Here is a 27973-nt window from a genome sequence, read left to right on the forward strand (position 1 = left end):
CGAGGCGCGGCGGTCGCGGCCGAAACTCGCCTGTGCGGCGCCAACGAGCGATATACGCCGCCTGTGGTGCTGTTCGCCGATCACGGCGCCTCTACTTTAGAATTTAGGTAACTATTAGGCGAGTGACACGTTGGCCACTGGGTCTAGCTGAGTGAGTGACGCGAAACTGGTGCGCGACGTGACCGCGGCATAACATTTTAGCAAATTAATATCACAACGTCTTTAAAACTGAGAGAGAGAAAGAGAACACAGCCGATACGTCATGCTGTTAGTACACATGTATAATTGCATAATGAAAGAGTTCTTCGTTCTGCAACTTACTTCTTGACAACATTATTTAAATTACAACCTGCCACAAACCCGACAAAGTGATAACTAGCTACGAAAACATTGGTAACAATCTATTGAATTTTCCTTTCTACTGGTACCTAATATTCAAATAGATCGAGTCAAGTTGTTCACATTCAAAAGGCCACTAGTTGCGGTCATAACTAGCGATTGTACACTTGACTCTCGGCGTTGGAGCGACAAAGTACTTAGAGATGCGTCCGCCGTCCAGTTGCTGCCGACCGCAGTCGCCGGGCACGAGATATCCTGCTTTTGTAATTTACTTCGAACTAACCTTCGCCACTTCTGACCATTATAGCTTGTGACTGCCAGTAATAGACTTGTGCGGTAGTGGTAAGGACTCTTGGAATTGATGTTGTTACATGATTTTTCATTTCAAAAAGGCAAATATGGCTTTTACCACACCACATTGGAATTTAACCATACCAAATATAGGTACCTAATGCCAGTTAGGTACTTATTCACAAATCCGATACAAGCTTCAGCAGATTTAGCAAATGAAGCTAAATGAATGAGTAACTCAAACAAACCATAGCACATTGTTTGCCCAAAGCCGATTTTGAACGCGGAATTCAATAGAGATAGAGCAACTAACACGCACGTTGGTAATGAATCCGTTCGAAATGAACAATTTATTGATTACATTTATGTCCACTAATGAGAGGGACAGACATTGGAATGAGTATTATTTTCGGATAAGTGAGGCGATGCGGTTGAATGCCGCTGCGCGTTTTGAATTTAAGTATATCCATTTGCAGTTTGGTTCGGAAAAGCTAGTTCCGGCGCGGAACGGCAGTCGGAACAAAAGGTCGTCACAGCGGAACCGGTAATGCTCGATTCGGAATTGCGGCCGGTCGCTGCGCGTCAGCCGGCACCGGCGCTGCAGCGCTTTATGAACTGTGGCTAATGCCGGCGATGCACTGGCGCGACCGGCGCCCTACGCCCGACGTCCCACTGGCTTCCTACTCCGCGATCCAATGCGAGTCCGAATCACCCCAATTTCAAGATAGAATAGCTTTGTCCAGTCAGCGCTGTGTGTTCATTTCGTCATCCGTTGCTTTTACTATACGAATACGAGTTAATATTTGTTATTAATCGCGTTCTTGAAAACGGTTCTGACAATTACATTAACGAGTTTACGGGGGCTAGAAATCGATTGAGCAAGTCTCATTTCTTGGAAAATTCATTGCCCTCGCAATATGATTTTTAATTTCGTCAGGGAGATCGTTTTTTCAATAACCCAGTGGCTAGTGTTGACTTACCAAACCGAAGCGGGTGACTACAAATCCTGGAGGATCAGTTGGTACGTCCGTAGATGTCATTCACCTATATACTTTAATGGGATTTACCTCGCCTACTCGACAATGAAATGCATGTCTATTTACCAAATTAAATTGTGGCATCTATGTGCATAGGTGGAGATGTACGTAATTGCGCCTGACAAGACGTCTCGCTGTATGAGCTACGCTTAGTGTCGGGTTCGCACGACGCTCTGGTGCGCAACTGAATTAGCCCAAATTCAAGATGGAGTGGTTCTGTATTTCAGTCCTGTGTGGTAGCAACATGATTCGCTTCAACGTTTAGGAATCCATACTAATATTACAAATGCGAAAGTAACTCTTGTCTATCTTTTACCATTGAAGATAGAAATTTTTTGAGACCTAGGAAAACAGGATAATTTTTATCCTCCTTTCTTAAGGAGAATCACTGACACGATAGTCTTTCTATGACAGACAGATTCTTACAGGCGAAGCAGCGGGCAAAAGCTAGTTTAAAATAACAGTATCCATATTAGGTATGCTTACATAAATTCTGGCGTCCGTCGCCAGCCTATTTGTTCACTTACTTATAGATAGACTGTCGATTCACAAGGAAACATTCCTCCTCCATGTGTATAATTTATACCCGTGCGAACCGGGGCGGGTCGCTCGATAATACTATTGGGCATTTTGTTGGCGGAAAAAACATTGATTTCTGTAACTGTAAACCATTTATTGTCTAAATAAAAGACTGGGGTAGGAATTCTAATAAAATTGGGTTGTTTTTAGGTTTTAACTTGAACCTAATAGGTACGATACTGTAATGTAAGGCAGTAGTAGGTTGGTAAGTACTATTAGTAGGTAACTATATTTTTGCTGGGCACACCCAAAACTAAACCGTATCTCAGAGGCTCCTTAGAAATCGCTAATTTTTCTTCTACGAGTATCTAAGTCTTTTCGAAATATAATCATAGTTACGTAGCTTTTATCCTGCCTACACACAAATACAGGGTGACAGGGAAACTCGACCTATTCCTTGAAAATAATTATACTAGTGGTCTTAGCAACAAAAAGTCCCGTGAACCAGGGGTCAAAACTGGATGGCTTCGACTTTTTATATTTTACCTGCTCTATAACTCGTACTGAGTATTGTTAACGTTCTTCAATCGGTCATTCATCATTCCACGAATTTGTTTTTTTTTGTTGTTTCTTTATTTTAAACATTGTATTTTGTTACCAGGATAACAGAGAAGACTGTGCGGTCGCAGTTCCTGGCGTTCTTCAGCTTCACTTCTCTGAGCAACACCCAAGGGGTGGGGTTCCACCCGCGCGGGGGCTCCAGGATACCGCACACAGGTCAGCTGCTTAATCATAAATCATTTCAACAATCGAATCATTCATTATAAACGACGAGTTACTTTATCTTGTTTATTACTGATGCTCATCTTTTATTTGGTAGACTAGAATAATTGTCTCGTTATTATTGTTTATTGTAACGTATTATTATTTATAAAGATATGTTATATGTTTACATTTAAAATAGATTCGTTTAAACTGATTCATACATATACATGATAAATATTTATGAATTTATTTTAAAAGAGAAATCAAGCAACAAATTCATACGTTCATATCGCAATGAGACGAATAATACGCGTATAATAGAGTATCTAGTAGCACTATTTCAAAAATCACTTTATTGCAATTTCACCGAAACGTTTTATGGTCCAGATTTCGTTAATACAAAAAGCCAATATGGCAGAATTTTATGACTACCTACGTTTCAAATATAAAACTCTCAATTCACAGCTAAAATTATTTTATTCCAGTCCTTTTTAGGATGTAAAAATCATTTTGGTAATATCAAGTTTAGTTAAAATAAAACATTACTGCTAAAATTATTCGCGGAATTTACAATGTAAATGGTAACTTTGTGAGATTTCCCAAAAGTATGTTATTTTGCAGAGTTATCAAATAATTTCCGTCTGAAAGGATGTAAATATTATCGCCGGAACTTCCTTTGTTCGAAATCCATGAATTCAAATTCGCCAAAGTAAATGCAAGCTTAGATATTCCTGTTTATCACAACAAAGGTTCTAAGACGGAGCTGGAGGTAAAATATTCATCGAATCTTTGCGAATGGCAGTTTGAATATATTCGGCTGTTTGGTAATTACTCGTTGAGTACGTCGGTCCGGGTTGTTGCGAACAAACTCTTTGGATTTATCGCCATACTTTGCGTGTACAAAAGATTTTTTCCAAAGCAACGCAAGTGTGGCCGACGTTAACGCGACCCTCGTCATAAGTCGTATAATTATTTTTTGCAGGTTGGAAGCTATTCAGAGGTGTACTATTATAGTTACAGGTCTAGGGTTCGACTCCTAGTTGGAACACATAATAAAAAACTCTTTGACGAGTACTAAGTCTGACACCAGGGTTGTTACTTTGGCTGTTTTAATTCCAATTGTGAAAAAAGCAGGCATCATAAAATAAACACTGCATTTTTTTATTAATTTAATGTTAAATTCAAAACGCGTAAGAAAAGACTGATGTCCTTTACAATAAAATATCATCTACATATTCAATAGCGTATTTTAGATAACTCTTGCCATTGATTTAAATAATATTTTGATGTACCTAGTTAATAAGTTTTTCTTATTTATGCCCAAAAATTATTTTTTAATTCGTGTCACACCAGGGAATTGAACTCGGGAGCTTCATATCGATTAACCGAGTCTTAACTTTAACTATTAAACCACGAAGACGTCAATCGTCTTTTTGAAGCCGCATTGTTTAGAAAATTGTTTCCTGCACTTTTCCAAGCTGTATTTTATCTCGCACTGTACACGAAATTGCGCTGCGATGATGTGACAAGACCTCGAGAGGTTGAGAGTGAATGAAAATTGTCTTCACTAACTCGCGGGTGCATTATGTTACGTTTCACTCGGCATGAGTGTATTTTTGTGAAACGCTTTGCACATTTATTTAACCTTTTATCCGATAGGTACGTGTTGTACTTTACATTTTGCAGTGGGGCTTGATTGAAATGGATTAAGGCCGGGTAGCAGAGAAAATGGCGAAAATGAGGTTTTCATTTTTCATTTTTGAGGTACTAAACAGTAAAATTAAATTCTAAGATTTTTATTGGGCATAGTTGAGGATATTTTCTAGGGCTATTAACGGATGGAAACACGATTTGATGAAGTTGACTCGATAGAATAAATTCCCAAAGTTACCTCTATTCGTTTTCTATTTATGGTTTTATTTTTAAAATAAGCGATTTGAGATTCTAAATCTTTTACTAAACTAAAGTTCAGAAATATCTTGAGGGCTTTTAACGGATGAAATTTTTATATTGCGTCTTATTTAGTTACTATGTTAAAAAATGTGGAAAAAATCGTCCATGACGGCTTGGACAATCTCAATCAGTCGCGCGGTGGCGCTTACGGAGGACGGACGCGTGTCAGTTTTTTGGCCGTGACAGTTCGCGATTTGTCAATATTTTTGACAATGATGACTTTGATGAGTCACAGTATAATAATATCAGTGTTACTGGAGAAAGCTTAAATTTTTGATAATTAAAAATTATCAATTTTGTCTACCTATTGAAATTTAAATCGTTCGCATCCTTTTAAACGAAGACTCTACTCATGATACATAGTACATTCCTCAAATATGAGACAAAACCAATGAGTTAAAATTACATTTTAATAGTACCTACATACAATCGTCTTACACTCTTTAGAAGAGCACACTGACACAAATAAATAATAAAAAATACTGTCTAAGGTCTGTAGCTAAAGGTCTAAGCTGTAAGATAGAAGAATCTTCTAGCCAAAAAGATGGCAGATGCAGCAGATGTCAACGGATTTAAAACTGGAGTTCATGTGACTCCTTGTAGACTTGAGTGTCTAGAGCGTCCCTTCCTCCACCATGCGTAAGAATTTTCACGAAAATACTGTCTAAGGTCTGTAGCTAAAGGTCTAAGCTGCAAGATAGAAGAATCTTCTAGCCAAAAAGATGGCAGATGCAGCAGATGTCAACGGATTTAAAACTGGAGTTCATGTGACTCCTTGTAGACTTGAGTGTCTAGAGCGTCCCTTCCTCCACCATGCGTAAGAATTTTCACAAAAATACTGTCTAAGGTCTGTAGCTAAAGGTCTAAGCTGCAAGATAGAAGAATCTTCTAGCCAAAAAGATGGCAGATGCAGCAGATGTCAACGGATTTAAAACTGGAGTTCATGTGACTCCTTGTAGACTTGAGTATCTAGAGCGTCCCTTCCTCCACCATGCGTAAGAATTTTCACAAAAATACTGTCTAAGGTCTGTAGCTAAAGGTCTAAGCTGCAAGATAGAAGAATCTTCTAGCCAAAAAGATGGCAGATGCAGCAGATGTCAACGGATTTAAAACTGGAGTTCATGTGACTTCTTGTAGACTTGAGTGTCTAGAGCGTCCCTTCCTCCACCATGCGTAAGAATTTTCACAAAAATACTGTCTAAGGTCTGTAGCTAAAGGTCTACGCTGCAAGATGGAAGAATCTTCTAGCCAAAAAGATGGCAGATGCAGCAGATGTCAACGGATTTAAAACTGGAGTTCATGTGACTTATTGCTCATAGTGATTTTCGATACAGAGCCCCGTACATACGTTATACATAAATTATGGAAAGAAAACACCCAGACCAATACAAACAAATATGTATGCAATTTTAGTATGATATTTTTATTTATTAATAAACAAAAAGACTGAACAAAATTGATGCGTGTACTGATTAATGTAATTAACCACATGCAAAGCTTTGTGAATTGCAACAACTATAATTTATTATCCAAGCTCTAAATAATCGCTACTACGAGTAACTGATCATAAAATGTTTTTCCAATCGCTCAAGCTCCCGAGGATCTACCGATAGGTCGGGTGACGTAATCTTGAAATTCTTTTAGCCGGCGCGGAACTTCCGGAAGGTCGGGTGACGCCACGCCTCTTTGAACCGTGTTTACTTTGGCAGTTATATTCTATATTTATTCGATTCTAAAATATATTCCCAAAAATTTTGAAAGTTGTTTTAATTTGTATCACTTGGATATGATTTGTATTAGAAAGTGCTGTGAGTGTGACGCTTGAACGGAAGGAAGTCAACCTAACCTAACCAACTGCGTATTTCTAAACTGCGTATTTCTATACTGTGTAGCCGCGAGAGCTCTTTGGCGCGCTGTCTTCGGCGAAGTATTGCGCGCGCAGATTTTGACAGCGCGAAATACCTACTTTAGCAGAAATACCAAGCCTTAAGCGGGGTTCCGTCCACACAACGGATAGATTTTATGATATGCATGACCCGATTGTGTGCTCTGATTGTTTTATTTTTATTTTAAAATGTAGAGTTTTATGGCAGATAAAATTTGCTGCAACAATCCTAACTAACAAGCATTCATTATTTACGGCTTTAATTTGTTTCATTCAGTGGCATTAGTTTTATTTTTTGGTAAGCATTAAGCTACAATATACTTCTGGTTTTCATCTAAAAATAGAGGTAGACACACTGTATACTGTATACCCACAGTGGCATTGCTCAAAAGTACACTTTCCTGGTAGGTATTTATTTTTATTTTATTTTATTTTATTTTATTTTATTTTATTTTATTTTATTTTATTATGTTTTACATTCTTACAGTTAGTGATGGGCTATTTGATACTTGGGAATGGTATTTGATACTTAGAAGCAGTTTTATAACAAAATGAAGACTGAAAAAAAGTTAATCCCAAATTATCGACATGTATCAATAGTAAAGGTTGGCAAAAATGGAATATTCAAAAGCCTCAACTTGATTGCAATTAAAATAATTAATTAATATTTTCTCTTTTGTATCACAAAATAGTATATAAAACTACGTAACATCTTTTCGTCCAAAATACCCCAATGCCTGAAGACGAAAGTCTACAATCAATGTGTGTTACCAGTGATAACTTATGGCTCGGAAACGTGGCCTCTCACTATAGGCCTTATACAGAAGCTCAAAGTTGCACAGCGTGCTATGGAGAGGGCTATGCTTGGTGTTTCTTTGCGAGATCGAATCAGAAATGAGGAAATCCGTAAACGAACTAAAGTCGCTGACATAGCCCGACGGATTAGCAAGCTGAAGTGGCAATGGGCAGGGCACATAGTGCGCAGAACTGACGGCCGATGGGGCAGCAAGGTTCTGGAATGGAGGCCGCGTACCGGAAGGCGCAGCGTGGGACGTCCACCTACAAGGTGGACCGACGACATCGTAAAGGTAGCAGGGAAGCGCTGGATGCAGGCCGCTACCAATCGATCAATGTGGAAAGCATTAGGGGAGGCCTATGTTCAGCAGTGGACGTCCTATGGCTGACATGATGATGATGATGATGATAACAAAATATACAAGACTTAATACTTTTTGTATTTAATACACTTAATAGAAAAAAATCAGTGTAACTGTGTAACAAAATATAACGAACATTGATTCATGAAGATCAAAAATAAAGATAGGAGCAATCTTCCTGATTGCTTGTGGCAAAAATCAGTTCCGTATAGCGATAATTGATTTTTAGTAAAAACGCTGGAAAGCTCCCGTGCATGCATTTCATGAATATTAATGAACTAAATGAGCTTTTTCAATTTAAAATGTATTGGAGCTTTGTCCTTCATAAGGGTGCACATATTTTTCTATTTACATATTTAGAAAAGGATTTAGCGCGAGGTTCAAGTTAAAAGTAAAAGAGTACTATATTACTATACTGCTTATGTATGAAAGATACTATTTCATTCATTTCAATCCATATCGTTTATTTTTCACACAAAAAATACATTCTGAATATAAATTATCATTTTAAAATATTTCTGTAACGACAAAATAATTAACAATAAGTCGATATTTAAAAATTCTAAGGCAAGTTATTCAACTATTCAAGACTAAATTCCTTAGAAAACTAAGAAATCAAAGACGCTTTTGCACAATCTCCTTAACAAAACCAAACTAAAGAAGTTATCATAAAAGTAACCCCTTGTTCGACTAAAGAAAAGAATATTTCTGCAAGTGATATGTTATGGCGTAGCCATATATGGGATATGCAAAAAGCCGTCGCCAGGACAATAAAAAACAATGCCGGTCTCATAATTTTTACTATCTCTAGAGATATGGGTCGTCCCTTGGGATTGAGATTGGATGCTTTAGTGCGTTAAGTTCGCCTTATGTACAAATTTATTTTGGCATAAAAGTTTAAATAAATAAATAAATAAATTGAGAATGACGCTGAGAAAATAAATATCAGTAAAAAGGTTGTGTTCAATGCATTTTTTTTTTCATAACAATAACGAGTGACAATGAATGACACAGCTGCACACGATCGGACTCCTCACGCAACACTGGCCACCAAGAACGTCATTATTTTTTCATTCGACTAATTTCGATTTTCTTTTGTTATTTTCATCTCGTTTCGACCCTCAAAATTTTCAAGTGATTTTGTAAATAATAGCTACACTGACCTACTAATTATCACGGTATTCTGGCGATTAATATCATGGGGCAAACTCCATAATATTTTAAATGTAGAATAGGTGTTCTTTATAGCCTGACCAGGAACATAAAAACCCTCGCCATGTTGCGGAAAACTAATGGTACTAATTTCTTTTGAATGGCAACAGTAACTGAAAACTTCATTGACATGTCACCTTGCATGTCAGTCTATTGTTGTCAAAGTGTAAACAAACTTTATTTTAAATGTGCGCAATTGGTTTTATGAATTAAATTGCTAAAATTTTTTTATAGTCGTGAAAGAAAAGTGGTTCACAATGTGTTAAAGTATTTGTCGAAGAGAAATACTAAGGGTTTGGACAATATTTTCATTGAATAATGTTTCCGACAAAGGTTGTCAAATTGACTGACATGTTTATCGTATAGTACAGTCCACTATGAAAATTAGCTGTGGTTTGTTTCAACTACCTATTTTAAAATTTTTTGTCACTTTCTAAGTGTTGAATTTTATGGGATTGGGAAAGAAGTACCGAGTTTGAAGCGTTCATGAGCAGACATATTGCAGTTGAATATTCAAGTTCTGAATTTGATTATTGATGAATAATAAAATAAATTCTACTAGCTCGATTGATGGTTTCATTTAATTTATTTAAATCAGGTTACCTATAATAATATTTTTTCGTTAATTTATGAAAATATCAAATTAGCCCGTAATCCTGAATCCTGATACATAAAGTTAGCCTATTAATTTAACACAGGTACGACTGTACTCAGTGTTGCACTATCAAATGCAATTGACGCGCCTCTATGCCAGGGTTTTTATGTTCCTGGTCAGGCTATATTTACGTAATTACCACAATCTTTTGAGCCCATCGACGCGCTATCAAATGCATAATTCGTCTTTAATTTAAGAAAAGCATTTTGTTCTTGTTACAGCATAACTTTTTTAATTATTAAATCAAGGCTTAAAATTTATTTTGTAAGTGGCCAGCACTGTTTCATTAGCTTCTATTTTCAACAGACTGCGACTGGATGTACCAAGACGTGTCGTGTCGCGCGCCTGGCTCGTGCGTTCTGGCCAGTCCGGGGTACCCTGGGTTGTACCCGCCACAACGCCGATGCCGGTACCTGTTCGCTACCAACTCTGTGAACACGCGTGTCAAGATCATCTTCACCTCCATACTGCTGCCTAGAAAGTGAGTACGGAACAATAATATATCATTTTTGCTACATTTGTTATGTTTACATGTTTTAAAATCTTTCTCTAATTCAGGAAGATGTCATTTTCCAATACTGAAATCCCTTTCACTAAGAAACAAAAATATGTTGTGAAGAAAAAAACCTTTGTAGATTTTTTCCAAAACTAAAGTTCTGTTGAAGTATTTCTATAGCCTACTACCGGCAACAGTTCCAGCTACTTATTTCTGCTTTTTCTCTCGCTTTTATCAAATGGTGATTCTTTGCGATAGAACAAGACAATATGAACAGAAATGGGTAGCTGGAAGTCTGGAATTGTGGCCGATAGTACCTATGATAGAGTGTCTACAAATAGGCATTTGTCTACAAAGAGTGTTTTGGGACTTTGTTTTAATCCAAAGGCTCATTTGGGCTTTTTTTTTTACGTACACAATAAGGTATGCGCACGCCCAGGTAGGGCACCTCACAAATATCTCCCAAGCACCGGACACCGTAACGAGTTAACTTCGCCACTTGACAAATGACAGATAGCCCCGTAATTAGAACTCAGAGCTGTAGACATTTTGTCTCCGTCGCCGCGCCCCGCCCACCCTCATAAATCGGTACCCACTTCCTGAGAATTGTCGCTACGACCGTAATATTTAATTAGATAGTTTGTGTTCCAACACATTTGCTCATTTAAATGGCAGTGAAGCATGGTGCTTGTGGATATTAATGATTATTTATGCTATTGTGCTGAAGTTTATTGTTAATGTATAGCCGCACAGGTTTCCTGCTGGTTATGGGGTATATTATTGCAATTCAATGGCATTGTTTATATTATTAATTGGGGTAAATAACACCCTCTATTTACCCTACCCAAAGTTAGTTGATACAAAGTACCTAATGAGTTCTCAAGAAATGTCTTACTAAAATTATCCAATCATGCATTAAATTACATTCAATGGAATGTGATGAAAACTTTATTACTTTATTAACATTATCTTGATCAAATAAGTTCGAAAGACAGATTTCAAACTACAAAATGTTTCATTTTGTTTGGTTGTAATTAATTTTGCAACAATAAATATACTCATCTGTTGTATTGGTGGTGTATATCATTTATCTTAACAACTCGACACAAATTCAACAGCCGAAATCCAGTAATTTAAATGTAACTGAAGAGTCTCACGATCGCGAACAAATAAATTGCCGAGCTTGCTTATTAACAAATATTTCGATTTTGAGCACAATATGAATATCATTAACCACGTAATGATACAAATATTAATTATCAATTGGATACGACTGTGGTGGTTTTGGATTCGTTAATTAACATTTTAATTTAATCAAACCTGTAATAGAACAATAAATAAACATACCGTCGCTTACCAAAGTTGGATATTATTCTGAACGTAATTCAGCATGCATTTGTCATAATTTAGACCTATTTGTTATTGAAATAGCCATCTCTCATCAAATATTTATTTACTGAAGTCGGTAATAGAAACGTGATGATGAATGAATAATCCTGAAATATCGGCAAACGGAAAGAATATTAATTAACCCTTTCATTATCTAACGACTTTGAAAAGTGGGGTTTTAACTGAATGCTTTCGGATGTTAGACAATAAATTATTGTAAGTTCCGACGGCGACACGACATTTTTGTTTTATTTACTCGTTTTTTAGAAATAAGAGTGTATAAAGTTACAAGTAAATTAACTCTTCCCTCTTTTTTTTCTCGATTAAAAATAGAGCCTTTAGATTGAAAAATAAACTTTTTATTCCATAGATATAATTACGTATTCGTTATCAGAACTTTCCATAGTAATGTGCCTTTATCCTTTCGCCAGAGTTTTTTTACCCGCTCAAGAAAGAATTTTACGTGTGTCTTACACTCGGCAACTATAACTCCGTTTCTCTTTGGCGTTTTTATCAAGCACCCGTATGAAATCCAGTCGTGCCCGTTTGAAAGGCCTGCGAACAATCGTTCCAGTAAATAAAAGGACCGCCCTATCTCCCTTCCACCCTGTGGGTTGTCGCGTGCTACTGAAAATTTACGGCGGCCCATTGACTTTAAAGGGTAACATGTTCTTCCATATAGGTTTATCAGGCCCGAATGTAATGACAAATGATGCTCGATGATTTTGAAGTGTTCTTTTGCTTCTTTTGCTGTTCTTAATAATACGTTTATTGTTTTTCAAGTAGGTACTCAATTATCTATATGAAAAACAGATCGCACTTTGTGACGTCCAGCAAAAGCCCGCTATTGGCTGAAATTATGAACTGCTATGGTCACTATGGTTATTAATTACCTGATAGTTAAGGTCAGTTTCTCCAACAAGTTAATTGAATTTTGCTAGTCGTGAAAACGAGTACAAATAGCAATCACCTGAGGGCTTAGAGCTGTACAATCCGTCATACATTTAATGTAATTTTTTACGCGCTCAAGAGAACTCACACTAAGCCCTCTGTTTAAAAAAGTCCGGAAAGGTTTTCTTCTAACAAGTATAAGCATTTTCTTCTAATAATCATACCTAGAAAATGAAATAAGAAACAAGAGATTATTTGTGACAAACAGAAATCACGTTCGTATTATTGCAGAAACACATAAAACGAAACGCATTTCTTATAAACGAAAAAGGCAGTAAACATAAAAATATATAAACACAAGACCGTAAACAACTTTCATCATAACGGTAACACATAAAAATTTTTCAAAACAATTTTCACCTCTCGCTCGCAGATTTACGAGTTGCGCATTTTTATTTCAAAGCAGTGTTGATATTTTTATGTAATGTAAATTATTTTACATGTACAGTATTTATTGTTTGAATATCAAGAAAATAATTGTCAACGTTGTTACTGTGTTGTAGATTCAGGTTGACTGACTTTTCTAAAGCATTTAAGGCAGGCATTAATATGCAAATAGGTATTAGCGTGATTATTGTATTATTTTTAACTAGCTTTCCGCCCGCGGCGTCGCGCACGTGGACTACATTATCTGTGACTACATATTTTACCGAACCCTATTTTTCCCAAAATAAAATTTAGCCTATGTTACTCGTGAATAATGTAGCTTTCGAATGATGAAATAATTTTTAAAAACTGTCCAGTAGTTTTAGAGCCTATTCATTACAACCAAACAAACAAACAAAGTTTTCCTCTTTATAATATTAGTGTAGATAAAGATTGTTTGTATTTACGAAGAGCGATTTCAACGTTTTTCGCTTTGGAACATCCACTGGGGAAAGTTATTGACATGATGTATGCTCCGGGCAATATCAAGTAGGCTGTCGACATTTTGTAAAACTACCGAATATTGTAAAAGTAGGAAAAAACCAGCCAAATTCGATTCTGCACAGAGAAGAGATCATTGCAATACATGGTGTAAAGCCTGGTCCGTGAGCACGTAGAATTTTGTCCAATGACCCCAAGCTACCCATCCTTATCGCTCGCGCGTAATTATATTGCTGTCGCGACTGTTAGACGGGCGCCCGCAGTGAGTGTGCGAGCGCGAAAGCAACATAGGGCAGCAAGGATGGGTAGCTTGGGGTCATTGGACAAAACTCTACGTGCTCACGGACCAGGCTTTAGACAGAGTTACTATATAATTTTACTCCACCATATCGAAATCGCTATATTTTTATTAATTACCTAATGCCTACGTACAGCTTTTTGGCTGTCCAGTAAAATAATACCTACCCACATGTGAAAAGAAAAATACTAACAGTAACGAACTAGTTTAATGAAATTTGACTGGCGGACTTTGACTGACGTGTGACAGTAACCATACCAGCCACCATCTACGCCAGATTTTACGCCGCCATGAAACTATAACCGGCGAATTTACGACTATTTCTCTTTTGGTATTAGGTGACCGAGTATACGACTTTTCCTCTATTTTCGTATTATGTGATCGAGTATGTTGTTGCATACTCGTTCCGAGATGATATGTGCGGCTTGCCGTATAATGCTACGTATGTGTTAGATTTTCTAAAGTAAACAAAGGTTTGCTGTATAGATATTTTATGTCATAATACAATTCAATAATGGTATATTTTTAGGATGTTTATAACTTATCGTTTATTTTGTCTAATCAGCTACGCTACTTCCTCTCATTCAAAAGGATATTACATAATGTCGACATGCGCGATAGCAACAGATTTATTCTAAAATACAGAAATTAACTTATAAGAACTAACCCCATTAGTTAGTTTCTGCCAATTTTAATGTGTTATAGCGTGAACTATTCAGCATTAAGAACGAATATACACGTACCTATGTGTGTACATAAAGTCGAATTCCTTAATCAAGTACCCACACATGTAGTTATACGTAATCTGTGATTCCACACAGAAGTTCTGGATTACATTTAAATAGAATTAGCATGCGTAATACTATTAACCGTTTAATAGCTCCAGACATCACGTATTTTCGTCCTTAAATTACGGCTTTTATACACCCTTCATACGGTAATGTGATTAATTAAGAATTATTTTCGTAATAACATTCCAGGAAGCACAGAAATTTTTAAAAGAAGATAGTTCGCTTTTATCTTGAAAAATATTCGAGATCGAAAGATCCCAACGGATTTTTAATATATCCCCAAGCCAAAATGTTTCAAGAAGCCAATTTAAAATTCTACGAAAAGCCAGGTTATCTGTGAGGCTTTCAGCGTCTAAGTTTATTAGCTTTATTTTCTTTGCGAGTCTTTTAAACTTAAAGTATAATATTAGTTGGTGAAATAATAGCACGTACTTTAAACCGTATTTGTTTCAATCGCACTTGTTCGGAGATAAATCTCTCAGGAGCAGTGGAGTGAGGGAAATAAAACTGCTATCTCGGTGCAATATGTTTCCCTACACACGTACTAATAGAGCAGGAATAGAACTAGTTCTCGCAGGCTTAAAGCAAACACTAAGCTCGCTGAAATTACCGCATCTTATCATCTAAGCTAAGCGATACTTCTATTTGGACATACGTAACTAGGCGTGAAAGAGAATGCTTTTCTTTCTCTCTTTTTATTTTGGCCAACGTACATTGTCGTTTCCGCTTTATTTTAATGCTTGAATCTATATACGCCAAATTGATTTTATTGGCAAGTTTGTATGAATGTTTTCCGCGTACCATATTTCTTGTTACGGGGTTGACTGGTTTATTTCCTGTATTTATATTGTGCGCTATCGCGTATCTCCTATTTCCAATGTCCTAATTTGAAAAAAAAAAACTTGATCATATTTTAATCAGCATAACAAGTATATGTTTAGTTGGAATTATCAAAGAAGTTCAAATAATTTAAATTTTAAAGGGTCAAATAATTTGTTAACAAAGATTTTTTTTTCAGTCACTGCGCCACAGACTATCTAACTCTACGCGCGGGAAATTCGCCATCAGCGCCGCTGCTGGCTTCCCTGTGCTCAGAGAGGACGGCCATTTTGGAGCAGCCTGGCCCGAATTTATTGCTCGAGTTTAAGTAAGTCTAATTAAAAACATACATATTTTCACAAAGCTGTGTGCTTTTTCAGATTGTGAATATGCAAAAAATGAAACTAATATGCTTTTAAAAACAGTTTTTAACGTTAATTTCGAAATTCGTATCGCCTACGTAACTTTGCAAAATCGTTGTAATTTTGTAAGAGCGTTTATTAATTAAAGGTTTTATGTTACGCGATATGTTGACACCTGTATGTAATACATTTCTTAATTGCGACACAGTCAGAATTCTAATCTCGTCTTATTAATTTCAATTGTGTCTCCTAGAATTCGGTTAACATCCTTAGTTTAACTTGAAATCGCGCCGAAGGCAGTTACACCATTGTTGAGTCCCACTTGCAGTGAGCGTAGCGAGAGTTATTGCTCGGGGAAGTCCCATTTACAAGCAATTTCCGTGGTAATGTGAAACCTGGTGGTTGAAATTCTGTCTTGATTACATTTGTGTTTAGCTCGGGCCCGTTAGTGCCGCCGTACGATTACAACGGGTTCATCGCGAAGCTGGAGTTCATAGAGCGGGCGGACGGCAGCGCGCCCCCGCCTACTGTGGTGCCCGCCTCGCCGCCTCTAGCTGCGCTTACGCATCACATTCCGAATGGTACGTATTCTGATTTATTTTTGATAGAACGTTGGTGATTAAATTATTTTTCGCAATTTTATCGTTCTACATCTTACTACTTAATTATGTAATCATTTTGTATGAGACAAGCAGGGAAACGTGCTTTTGGAGCTTTTAATGAGAATGAAATGTCATTAACGTTTTAAATAATTTGAAAGAGGATGTAAAGTTATCTACTTTCCGATTTAGTATTATTTAAGCTTTATTTGAGAATTAGGATCACTTTGTGCTACAAAATACCGTAGCATTACAACAGTGATCGAAAACGAGTTAGCTTAAATTCGCCTTATTTCACAATCGTGGCTTAAACATTCCAGCTATCCAATAAATGATAGTCGCAAGCTGCTACCTGCGAATTAATTCCCGAATTCAACGGTAATACCGCATCGTAACGGATTTCTGGAGGTATTCGGTACTTTAAAGTGGAACTGTGTCCAATGCAAGCGAGCCCCTGAGGGCCAATCCGCTGTAATTGCGTTGCGATGCGACATGACCGCTCTGCCCGGCGGATCCCGCGTTACGACCCACAATGTAATATCGTTCATGTTTTACTAAAATGCAATACCACGGAAGTGGTACCACGCTTAACTAAGTATGCAAACGTTAATTCCAAATAACGTTTATTCGCTAATAACCGTTGAAACTCTGCGCAATTGTCCAACAAACCCTGATTAAAACTACTAAAGCTCATAAAAGAAAGCTTACAAAATCCACTGCTTATCCGCTAAAGCGCTCATGGAAACATATCCCATTTATTTACTGGCAGCAAAATTTAGTAGTTTTCACGCTTAAATAGCAACGGAGATACTCTGAAAACAATTGAGCGTGCAAAAAACTTACCGCTCGCCAGTTTATTACGAGACATTCAAGTGCTCCACCGTGAGAAGTGGGATTACTTGAAGTCTAGTCTTCCCTGACCGGGTACAATTTCTGTTTCCATTTCGCCGGAGCGTTGTCTCGGGGCACAATAATGAAGTTGGGTAATATGTTTGTTTTGTCTTTATTTAGTGGACAGGGTGGCAGCGATGGAAAGTAATGTGGTGTCGAACGAGGTTTCCGCTAACAATGGTGGCGGGCGAGTGGGGTGCGGCGCCACTGTGCGCGGCTACGGCCCGGGTGGCGCGCGCTCCGGGCACTTCGACACGCGCGCCAGCGGCTGGCGGACCCAGTGCGCAATACACCTGCTGGGAGCACCCACCGACGTGGTTCAGGTGTCGCTGTTCAATTATAATTTAAGGTAAGCCCACTACTGATACTAGGTAGGTACTTTACGACCGTCCATTTTGTTGTCGTTTCATTTTATTTCTACCAAGTCTCACGCTAGTCTTGGCCAGGTTTGCACAGAGCAACGACCGAAAACAGGAAGTGACTCGTGAATTATTTGCACAGGCTTAATTCGGTATAATATTGCGTTAAATTTTCAAACACATTTCTCGGAAAAATATGTTAATTACTGTCATAGATTTTGTGTTTATTGCAGTCAGCTCGCGTATATAAATTAAGCAAATAAACGAAGCGTTTGAACTTAATTACTGTATCAATTTGAATAATAAAACGCCATACAGTGCAAATTATTCAAGTCTATAATCGCGCGCGGGTTGTTTCAAAGAACTAATTAAACCACTTTTCCACATGACGTTGCGGCTTGGCGTTTTCTTTCGTACAACGCTGGTGACCGAACCACAAACCACTGAGTAATATGAAACGTCCATACCAGTTTCACTGCTAATTGCTTTTGACTCCTTAGCTTTATCTGGAGCGGTGCCAAAGATTTATCGAAAGCAATTCCATTGTGACGAAGGCAGTTTGGAAAATTATTATTGTTTTCTGCAGGTTACAAAGCTGTCGATCTCATATTGAGATCTTGGAGGGGTTACATGAATTTGGAGCAAAAGGAGATAGGGGGGATCGGTCTGAACGGGGAGATAGAGCACTGCTTTGGGTGTGCGGACCTTCTGTGAGGGAGGCTCGGGATCCCTCGGGAAGATTTTTACTGCGGCAAGCAGTAACATCAAAGGGAGCAAACTTAACCATCCTGGTTCGGAGAGCGGGCACACAAAGTGCTGATGAAGAGGAATTTGTAGATGGTGCTTTTGCTTTTCATGATGGTGAGTAATCTTATTATGTTTTAAGAGTGGTATAGTCATTGACATTTCTTGGAGTGATACGATACAGTAAATTGACTCAAAGACCAATCAGCAATGGGTCCGTGATACGGACCATGGTGATATTTTTGGGCAAACCCTCTTTTCACCAGAACTCCACGAAGGCACAGTGTCACCAGACGCTACTTGCGCGGCCACGCACTATGGGCTGGCCTCGCCGAAGCACGGTGGCGTCTCCGCACCATCCCACCACCACATATTCTGGAACATAGAAGAGAGACTCCAGTGTACGCATCGCTTTATCCCTGCTGCTAACCAGAGCGTCACTATCGAGGTACGTCTAATCAGCTAAAATATTTACATTTAGTTTGTTTATATCAATATTTTTATCTATTACATAAAAGGATAAAACAGTAAAATAAATAAAAAAAGAAGCGACTGCAATCACACACTACTTTCACAGAGCCATGAACAATTTACTACACGCAACTGAAAATACATTTCCTTCAACATAATGGTTCAAGAGAGATTCAGTGTACCCAGTATGCTTTATACAGATGATTTTTTTTATCTTGCAACTGTGTGATCTAGGGGAACAGTACTCATTCAATTGCTATCCTACTCGTATATTTCTAAGTAGGTGATTTATTCAATCCAGCAATTTTAATCAATATTTTTGTCTCCAACAAGCTATAACTTTAAACATCCAAGAATAAAAAGAACTGAATAAAATATACAAAGATAACATATTCTTCAATAGTACAGAGTGCAGTAAACACAACCGATCCAATACTAAAACAAAGCAAACGAAACAAACTTGGTGTTTACTTTAAACTTCTGAAGTGCAATAACAATGATTATAAAAGTCAGTGAATTTGTATTCCGGCAGAACTTTCACTCCCTCGAGACAGTCATAAATTTTACGCTCTATTTATCATTCTGAATATCTGATTGACCCAGATACGATTCACATTGTTGGAGATTGATGAATCAGTATTACATAGGTACTACTATAAATTTATTTAGCTGTAATGTCCAAGATTTCCCGGGTTCATTCGGCGATTGTTAAAATGTATGCTTACCTTTCAATTCGCCGAACAAAAATGCTATTTGCAGTCAGTTTTGTATTGAGGAAGGCGGAATGAAAATGCCTTGGGTCGCGGTGTTTGCGGTTCCCTTATTGTTTCTTGTTACCTGGTTCCAATATTTGCCAATGTTAATAAAACTGACCGAGTGGGTTTTGTTGTGGCATCTGTATTTTTGGCACAGGAAAACGTAATTCTGTCCCCTGAAATGTTTCATTTTTCGTTTCTTTTTGGTACCTGACATCTGACCTAATAGTTTCATCATTTGATTGATAAAAAAGATGTCCTGAACAAAATATTTCCTCAACAACCGGTCCACCTCTCCCCGCATGCAGTCCAGACTTAGTAGCTGGGACACAACTCGTAGAACTTATGGCCGTTGGGGCAGAAAAGTTATCGCCTCTCACTCCGTGAACCGACAATCTTGTTAAAAGGTTAAAAGACAAGCGGCTTAATGAGGGCAGCGCAGGACTGGTCTTTGTGGAATGAATTTCTTGATTTTATTTTTCTTGCTTTCGAATAGATTCAGCGGTTAGACCGCATGTGGAGCGCCGAGCTCACAGGCACGGTCGGCGCCGCGGGCTGCCGGACGGCTTGCGGCGACGCGGGCTGCGAGTGCCGGGCGAACACTCCGCATCACTATCACGATCATATCGCGCTGGTGGCTGGCGACGGCACTCACTTATCGTGCCTTTGCGGCGACTTCCAGGTAAATTCGTATCTAGACTTAATAGATCCTTCTAGATACAGCTATTTGGCAGCGATAAAGGACTCCCCTCTACTACCACGATCACATCACTCTGTAGGTGCAAGCAACACTCGTTTATTTCTTTAACTTTCAGGTAAAGTAGATAATCTTTTGAGCGTAATACCACAGAATAATAATAAGTACTACGTACAGAAGTTTTACTTCGCGAAGGTATTTAAAAAAATGTATGCTCAATGTCATTAACAATATGGTGTAATTTAGCCTGTCTCAAGAGTCAAGCACTATTTTGTTGACAAACGTCAGTGATCGGCACTACGCCGAAGCCGAAGCTATAGGGCTGACTTCGGTAAAATGATGTGACGTGAGGTGCCAAACTGCGGAAAATGGCGGAGGAAATACATGATTTAGTAATATTAACTACTTATTTACCTCTCAGTGTCTTGAGGCAACTTAAAAAAGTACATTCTGTGTTTTTATTATTATTTAGGCAGTTAAATACTGCACAGTATTTAGTACACCATTTTCTTTATTTTCTTCCATCATACACAAGAATACGCGTGCGTGAGTCAATGTTCGCTTATATGTGAGGCCTTGTCGAATAGTATCCTGTAGGTGGGCCATCGTGCGTGTTTTGTTTTCGATGTAAACTCGCGGAGATGAACATGCCTGGTAATACTCAGTAAACTGTCCGTAAAATACAGTTAATCAAGAACAATATGATATTCATAAAGCAATTTTGTAACTGTTATTTTCAGAGTTATTTATTTTGTGAAACGGCAAGGCAATCATTTAATGCCGTCTTCTCATAAATAAAACAGTACAGTAATTTAGATTGTTGTTACATCGAGATAGGTACCCGCCCGTATTGTTAGCATTTATTCGTGCAAAAATACGGTCGTTCAAATTGATAATAATTCACACACGAAGCTGAATGCAGAGTCGGCGCTCGGTGATTGAAATCTACGTCACACGTACGAAACATCAAAGCAGTGAATAAATGCGCACCGAATTGAAAAAAATTGCAACGTGAAAATTAATATTTATGGAATCCAATCAATTACGAGTAATTTTGTTTTTATCCCGCAAATAACGTTAAACCGCAATCAATCCACCAATTTGTTGGCAATCAGTCAATCTTTTTATTTTACGTTTTTCCTCGACCAGCTTAGTCGGTACAAATTTTGTTTATCGTCGTAATTGAGGAAACATTGTTTATAAATGCTATATGCTTAGAGATTATAAAAAAAAGGAAATCCTTTCCAATATGTATTAAGGACTGTTTTTATGTGTATCATAATAAGTGTACAAGTACTTTGAATCTTATGGGAGATTATGTACCTGACTACAAAAGTCAATTCAAATTATTATACTCAGCAGCTTAGGCGTGAAAACATAACCATAATTATTTTTGCATTTATAATAGGTGTTAGTAGATTACAAAACAAAGTTTAGAAAAGAGCGTAACAAATAAATTAATCGTGTTACGGAGGCCTTGACTGTGCTAACACATCCGAGGGATGGCAACCCTTCGCTTCGCCAGCCTATGCTCCGGTTTGTGCGATCCGCATAATTAAGTAAGAGGGTTACTATTAAGTATGTAACAGCAATAAACCGACGAAAGGCCACCCAACCGTATGGGGACTTCTAAAAGAAAATATGCCCCTAAATAATTTACACATGTTGTTAGTAGCCTCTCTCGTTCTAAATTTAACTTTGTTATTATCAATGTCCTAAATATAATAACAAAACACCCATAATAATTCAATTGCTTTGTTTATCCAAAGTTGCCTAAACTCTCAATCGAATTTAAGTCTCTCATCGAACGTCGATTAAGTAATTGGTCCGCTTTGTCACTGTACGAATATCTCAACCGTACCAACCAACTCATCAAAAGTGTAATAAGGAAAAATGCGTGAGCCGTATAAGTTCGCAGTTATGTAAAATACGCGGCCAGAGCCGAGGTAAGAGAAACTTTTCTTTTTCCATTTTCATGATTACGCCTAGTGTGTGCGAGTCGAGAAAGTTTGCGGTCTCCGTTACAGATACAGGGTCGAGTGCTCGCTCGTAGCTTTTATTATCTAGCTACGCGGAACGGGCGCGTAATTTAATTATTAACAGTGCTTTACCCCTATCATGAGTTTGACGGCGGCGGCGCTAAATTGTTACGAGGAGGCATTGTTGCAAAATGAACTCGGGCAATATCGGGCGGCGCGGCGTCCATTGGTACTCGTAAACGCGCTACCGTGGCGTGTCATCCGTCCTCCCCCGCTATTAGCGGCCGCCGGCCACCCGGGGCGACAGCCCGAGACTCGCCTCTGAAAATTAAATTACTTAGTAGCCGACTACGTATGCGTGCTGCGTACACGGCTGCACGCCAAATTTGTCAATACTCCACACACGTAATGCCGGTGCTAACTAAACCTCGATATACGCCGCCATTATTCGCAACCTCCGTCACGTAAATCCACCCGACATCTCTGACGAAATGATGAGAAATACCAAAGATAAATTATTTTAAAAGGGTGAAGCATCTCGCATTTCCAAAAATACTTATCCCTCGGAGGATCAGTCGGAAACTTGGACTGGATTTAATTTTTTCATCAACCGTTCTTACAGTTTAATTATAAAGTTAGAATTCTCTGTCCCTTTGCAGGGGATTTAAAAAGAACCGTTATTAAATTGGGATATTTATATAAAAACTTTGACATTAATTCTATTATGAATGAAAGGGCTGTAAATTTTCATAATGTATAATTGAGATAGAAGAGAGGAAAGGGAATAGGGTAGAGGACACCCTACTAAATTGACGTACTTTTTATAAGCTGTCAAGGCGTGACTCTCCGATGCTTTTGAATGGCAATGGGGACTAGGACGTCATCAAGTCGCGAACTCAATTTATTAAATAAACATTTAACTTTACAACCAATTAAGTGAAGACTTCTTCGATTTTCAGGGTTGTGTATTTTAAAGAAGTTGTGTCTTACAATAATTATTGGTTGGTGTCGAACACTTAATGATATAACTGGGTATGTTTGTTAGGCGGCCTGGCTGCCGGTGGTCGTACGCAGCTGGACGAGCGTGCGGCTGGAGTACTCAGTGGCGCACTACACGTACGCCAGCCGCGGGTTCGATTACGCGGCCGCGTACAGTTTCAACGACGACGCCATGTGCGGTCAGCGCACATACACCACTCACTCAGGTAAATACGTATACTGTCTATGAACATAGTTTGTAGTTGCGTCTCTTCTGGTCCTTTCCTCTACTTTATATTCAGATTTTTATTTACCCCCTTTTAGGTGACCTGGTCACCACTACCTACCCACATTAAATCATCTCACTTAACACCAGGTGCGATTGCGGTCAAATACCTGCCTTGTCTAGCATAAAAAAAAAATCTACAAATTGCTGTCACAGACTTCTTTCTTCAATACCCACCGGCCTCTTGACACACATAGCCTTCTTGATACTTCCCACGCGTCCTACGCACGCATCCCCAATACACACCTGTACATAATTTTATCACCACATCTACACGAAAACAGGGCCCCGAATAATTCGATGAAGATGTCTCTCGGATGGGACGGATAATCGGCAATATACCTCGAACGGGCCCTATAGACTTCCAATCGCATAAAGCGAAAACAAACAGTTCAATTTGACATTCGGCTCGCGTCTCGGGCGTTTGGTAAAACGCGTCGGATATTGTTCTTGGTGGCGCGAGGCGTCCGAGAAAATTACGTGCCACGACCCAGTTTCACGCCGCCTGGGGTAGCACTGGATCGAAAAAAAACCTTGAACAAGGTCGTAAAGTTCCAATTACAGCGTTGCCATTGCGGCGACTCGTGTCTGCCTTTTCATTCCATTATTGCTCACGTAGATGTTTCTGTCGCGTTTTAAATTTCTTATTTCCACTAGGAGCATTTATTTCTCGCAGGTGAAATATCGTCGCGGAACGTGTCGGTGACGGGCAGCCTCAACGAGTTCTTCTATCAGCAGTGCACGTGGGTCCTGGACTCGAACGTCGAGAGGCAGCTCTTCATTGATATTTCCTCGGAACAAGTAAGCCTATTAGCAGACAAAATTGTTTCAAATACATATTAGAAGCTTATTCAATTACTAAATCAAATTCGTCGAAACGAATAATATTATAAATTATTAATGAATTTGTACGAATGTATTGAGTCCTTTACACACTGCGACTTATTGCAGCGCTTTCGTAGCGGTTCATCAGTGATACAGACGCGAATTAATTACTAATGTTATTTATATTTCATTATTTCTTGTTGTTATTCTGAATGAAAGCCGTAACTTTCAAGAAAGAAACTGCATTAAGCAGAGATTCAAACGTGTGTTTTATTGATTCGCGGGGCTGAATCGCTTCAGGCGCTTGTTGGCATCTCATAATTGCTAAAGTCTTGATGCAAATGTGACAAACGCGCCTCTGTATTCTGGCAAAGAATCGTACTGTGTAACGGGACTTAGGTCAAAGCTCGAAGTCGTAACCATGAATTTTGTTCAAATTATTTTAGGGGAAATTCCTTTACCTATAATTATGATTTGAATGTGTAAAATATCTTTCATTTAAATATACATTAGGTCGAATATGTTCGATGAAATGGTAATTGTTTCCTAGAATGATTGCAAATGGTAATTAATATAAATAAATTGACACGATTTTATTGTAACTAGGACAAATCATGTGGTTCGTGGAACATAACGCTTCATGAGTGGGCGGGTAGCGGCTTGCACAACGAGGGAGGGCTGGCGGCGGCGGCTGGCGAGCTTCTTTACACCTTCTGTGCGCGGCACAAAAACCACACGTACACGCTGCCGTACCGGTTGAACACGCTCGTCATCAGGTATGTATGTGGAAAAATATCTTAGGGGAGACCGAGGAGAGTTGTGACAGTCGATGTTTTGCAACTTATTAACTATCAGCGAGCTCGCAACAGCGCGTATTTGTTAGCTCGAGACTTGAACCAAAAACACGCATTGTTACGAGCACGCTAGTATTTAAAAGTTCCAAAGATCGACAATGTCACAACTCTCCGACGGTTACGAGTGAAAAGGGCTCTTGTATCTGCACAGCTGTCATCAGATGTTTACTGCCTTAAAGTCTAAAAAATGTAACTGCTTGTAGCACAAATACTCGTTTACAGAACTTCTGTGTCCAGAGCAGTCACTGTCGAAGTGATATTTTAGGTGAATAATACTGAGCAATCTGAAATATTGTCAATCATTAATTTTCCAGACGAATACTTTAGTATTTGTAACATTGTGGTTAGACTTATTTGTATAATAAATTAAGTCGCAGAAACAGAAAATAGGAACCATTTTCCACGAAGAGACAAAACACTAAAATATCACAGGCACACAAAGAATCCTTATTCAGCGTTAAACAAAGAGCTCTCGGCTTTACTTACCTAATGGCCGTGTAACGAAAAAACCTTCCCATCGTTACTTAGTTGGCAGTTTTTTTTACTCCTGCTCCAGTACTAATCATATTTCGCAGCAAGAGAACCTCCATCGAACGTGTGACGTTCGTATAGGTGAACACGGTAGCAAAGCATGAAAAGGAGTCAAAGAAATTCTACGTGCGAGCTTTTAGCACCGCCTTAACAAGAAAGGGAAACACTTTTCAGATCTTCCATTTGATAAATTATTTATGAATGGTCCCTAGCTTTAATACACTGGCTGACGTGCCAAATACGTAAGCGCATGCTTGTAGGTATACACGCACCTCTGGGTGGAAAGATCTTTTTCTTTGTGCATATTAGAGGAACCCATAAGAGGGTACGTGGTGTGTTTCCCAAATGATATCCACTCGTAAGTATTGAGTAACGATGTGTGAAATCGTCTTTTATCGGTAGATTTGGAGTCCGAGAAATCGCTCCGTCCGGTAAAGAGAGCATTACAATAGGAGGATATAACAGTTTTTACCTACTAGCGTAAGATAAGGGTATATTTTTACAGTGAAAACTTATTTTCAACAAACGTTATACAGGTTGATTCTTTAAAAAGGCACAAATTAGGTGTTTTAGTTCTATGTTTCGTACGAGACAAATATCGAAGAATTTACTTTACTATTTGAATAAGTACACTGTTAAAAGTTAGTAATTTCCTTAAAGGACAATGACCAAAAATGTATGGAGTGTGGTCCAAATGTCCACCACTAACGAGACCTATGTAGTAAAATAGTCTACTAAATACTGATTCATTATAACCAAACCGCAATCAAAAATATGCTGTCAGTAAAAAGTTATGACTGAATGAAAAGTCTGTTTTTTACCTTTTTATCCGAAAAATGTTCTTGATATCATTCTATCCATTGCACATTTTGGACTAATCTACGCATGTTATGTCATGTCGCATGTGGCGCGGGGTTATAGATGAACTTTATTAAATATTATACTAGCTTTGCCTACGACTTTGTACGCGTAAGAATTGTTAGAATAATGTTTCCCATTTTTACAACATTTGTCTTTACTGCTCCGCCCCTATTGGTTGTTGGGTAATGTTATTTATCTTAAAACCATCCTTGATAAATGGGCTATCCATAACAAAAATATTTTTTCAAATCGGACTAGTAGTTTCTGAGATTAGCGCGTAAACTACTACATTTTTTCAAACAGTCATAACTTTTTACTGACAGCTTATTTTTTTTTCGTCCCATACTGAAAGTTAATCTCTATTTAATGGACTATAAGCCAATATAGGTCTCATTGGTGGTGGACATTTGGACCACTTTTGGTCATTGTCCTTTTCGTCTTCGATCCCATAATATGGGAAATTGTTGTTGACGAATAAAGTCAAGTCAACACTCTTCGTCTGTGGCCTGTGCGCATTATGAAGTCCTACATTATTCTATTTCTTTTCTTTCATAGGTTAGTAGCTCTGTCAAGACAACAGCCCCTATACAGGATACGCTGGCGGTCGCAGGTAGTCCGCTCCGGGACTCGGCTGGGACCTCCCACGCCCGCGCCCATGCCGGCTTCTGCAGGCTCTGCCAGCCTGACAAGACACAGCCTCGCTATCTTCATCTTTGTCTTATTGCTCATCGCTCTCCAAAAACACACACTCGTGTACAGTGACGTCATGTGCAAAACAATAAGTGCTCGATAATCGTGTGTAAAACAAAAGCTGTAAAGTGTAAAAAGTGTAAACAGTGTATTCGACAATCACTCTTCAGTCGCCAGTTATTCAATTTGACGGTATATTGATGACTGCGAGTGCAAAACTGACAATGGCGACTGGAAGTTCAAATTCCGACTCTGGAAATAAAACGACATTATAACGACTCTGGTGATTGTGCGGACTAACAGTTTTTGTACGTCGACTCTGTTGTGTTTTTGTATCGTGCACATTTTGTACAGTAATTTAGGGTTGTGTAAACCGTCGGAAATGTAAATAGTGATAATTGTGCACCTTTGTTAGACTAGTCGATTTACTAGTTTATTGTGTAGCGAATAGATAGACTTGAAGCACTGACGATGTAGATAAATTATGTAACCGTGTCGCATCGCGACGACGCGTCGTCATCCATTTGTTAATTTAATTTACTGCTGTAAAATCTATGTCAAGTTTGTAAAATTTTCATTATAGTTAATTAACAAATCAGTTAATGCTAAAAGCTACGAAATGCTTATTAATTACTATGAAATTATAATTTTAATTGCTACTGTCACA

The 27973-nt window shown here is 38.3% G+C and overlaps 2 protein-coding genes across 2 annotated transcripts in view; one reads left to right on the plus strand and one right to left on the minus strand.

Moving 5' to 3' along the window:
* Positions 1 to 27973, minus strand: part of LOC135072802 (mitochondrial ribonuclease P protein 1 homolog) — a 304546-nt gene that overhangs the window by 240753 nt on the left and 35820 nt on the right. The window lies entirely within an intron of this gene.
* Positions 32 to 27937, plus strand: LOC135076786 (uncharacterized). The gene is made up of 13 exons (XM_063971223.1): positions 32 to 107; positions 2848 to 2963; positions 10120 to 10294; positions 15624 to 15752; positions 16222 to 16367; positions 17397 to 17625; positions 18222 to 18496; positions 18646 to 18827; positions 20102 to 20287; positions 23327 to 23486; positions 24222 to 24346; positions 24977 to 25146; positions 27172 to 27937. The coding sequence occupies exons 3-13, from the start codon at positions 10131 to 10133 to the stop codon at positions 27407 to 27409; spliced, it is 2004 nt and encodes a 667-aa protein (XP_063827293.1). The 5' UTR covers positions 32 to 107; positions 2848 to 2963; positions 10120 to 10130; the 3' UTR covers positions 27410 to 27937.

Source organism: Ostrinia nubilalis, chromosome 1 (genome assembly GCF_963855985.1).
Source record: "Ostrinia nubilalis chromosome 1, ilOstNubi1.1, whole genome shotgun sequence".
Classification (NCBI taxonomy): Eukaryota; Metazoa; Arthropoda; class Insecta; order Lepidoptera; family Crambidae; genus Ostrinia; species Ostrinia nubilalis.

Coding starts and splice junctions, on each gene's coding strand:
- LOC135076786 (XM_063971223.1), top strand. CDS start 10,131: ATGTACCAAGACGTGTCGTGTCGCGCGCCTGGCTCGTGCGTTCTGGCC. Junction 15,753..16,221: donor AATTTATTGCTCGAGTTTAA/GTAAGTCTAATT, acceptor ATTTGTGTTTAG/CTCGGGCCCGTTAGTGCCGC. Junction 20,288..23,326: donor GCCTTTGCGGCGACTTCCAG/GTAAATTCGTAT, acceptor TATGTTTGTTAG/GCGGCCTGGCTGCCGGTGGT.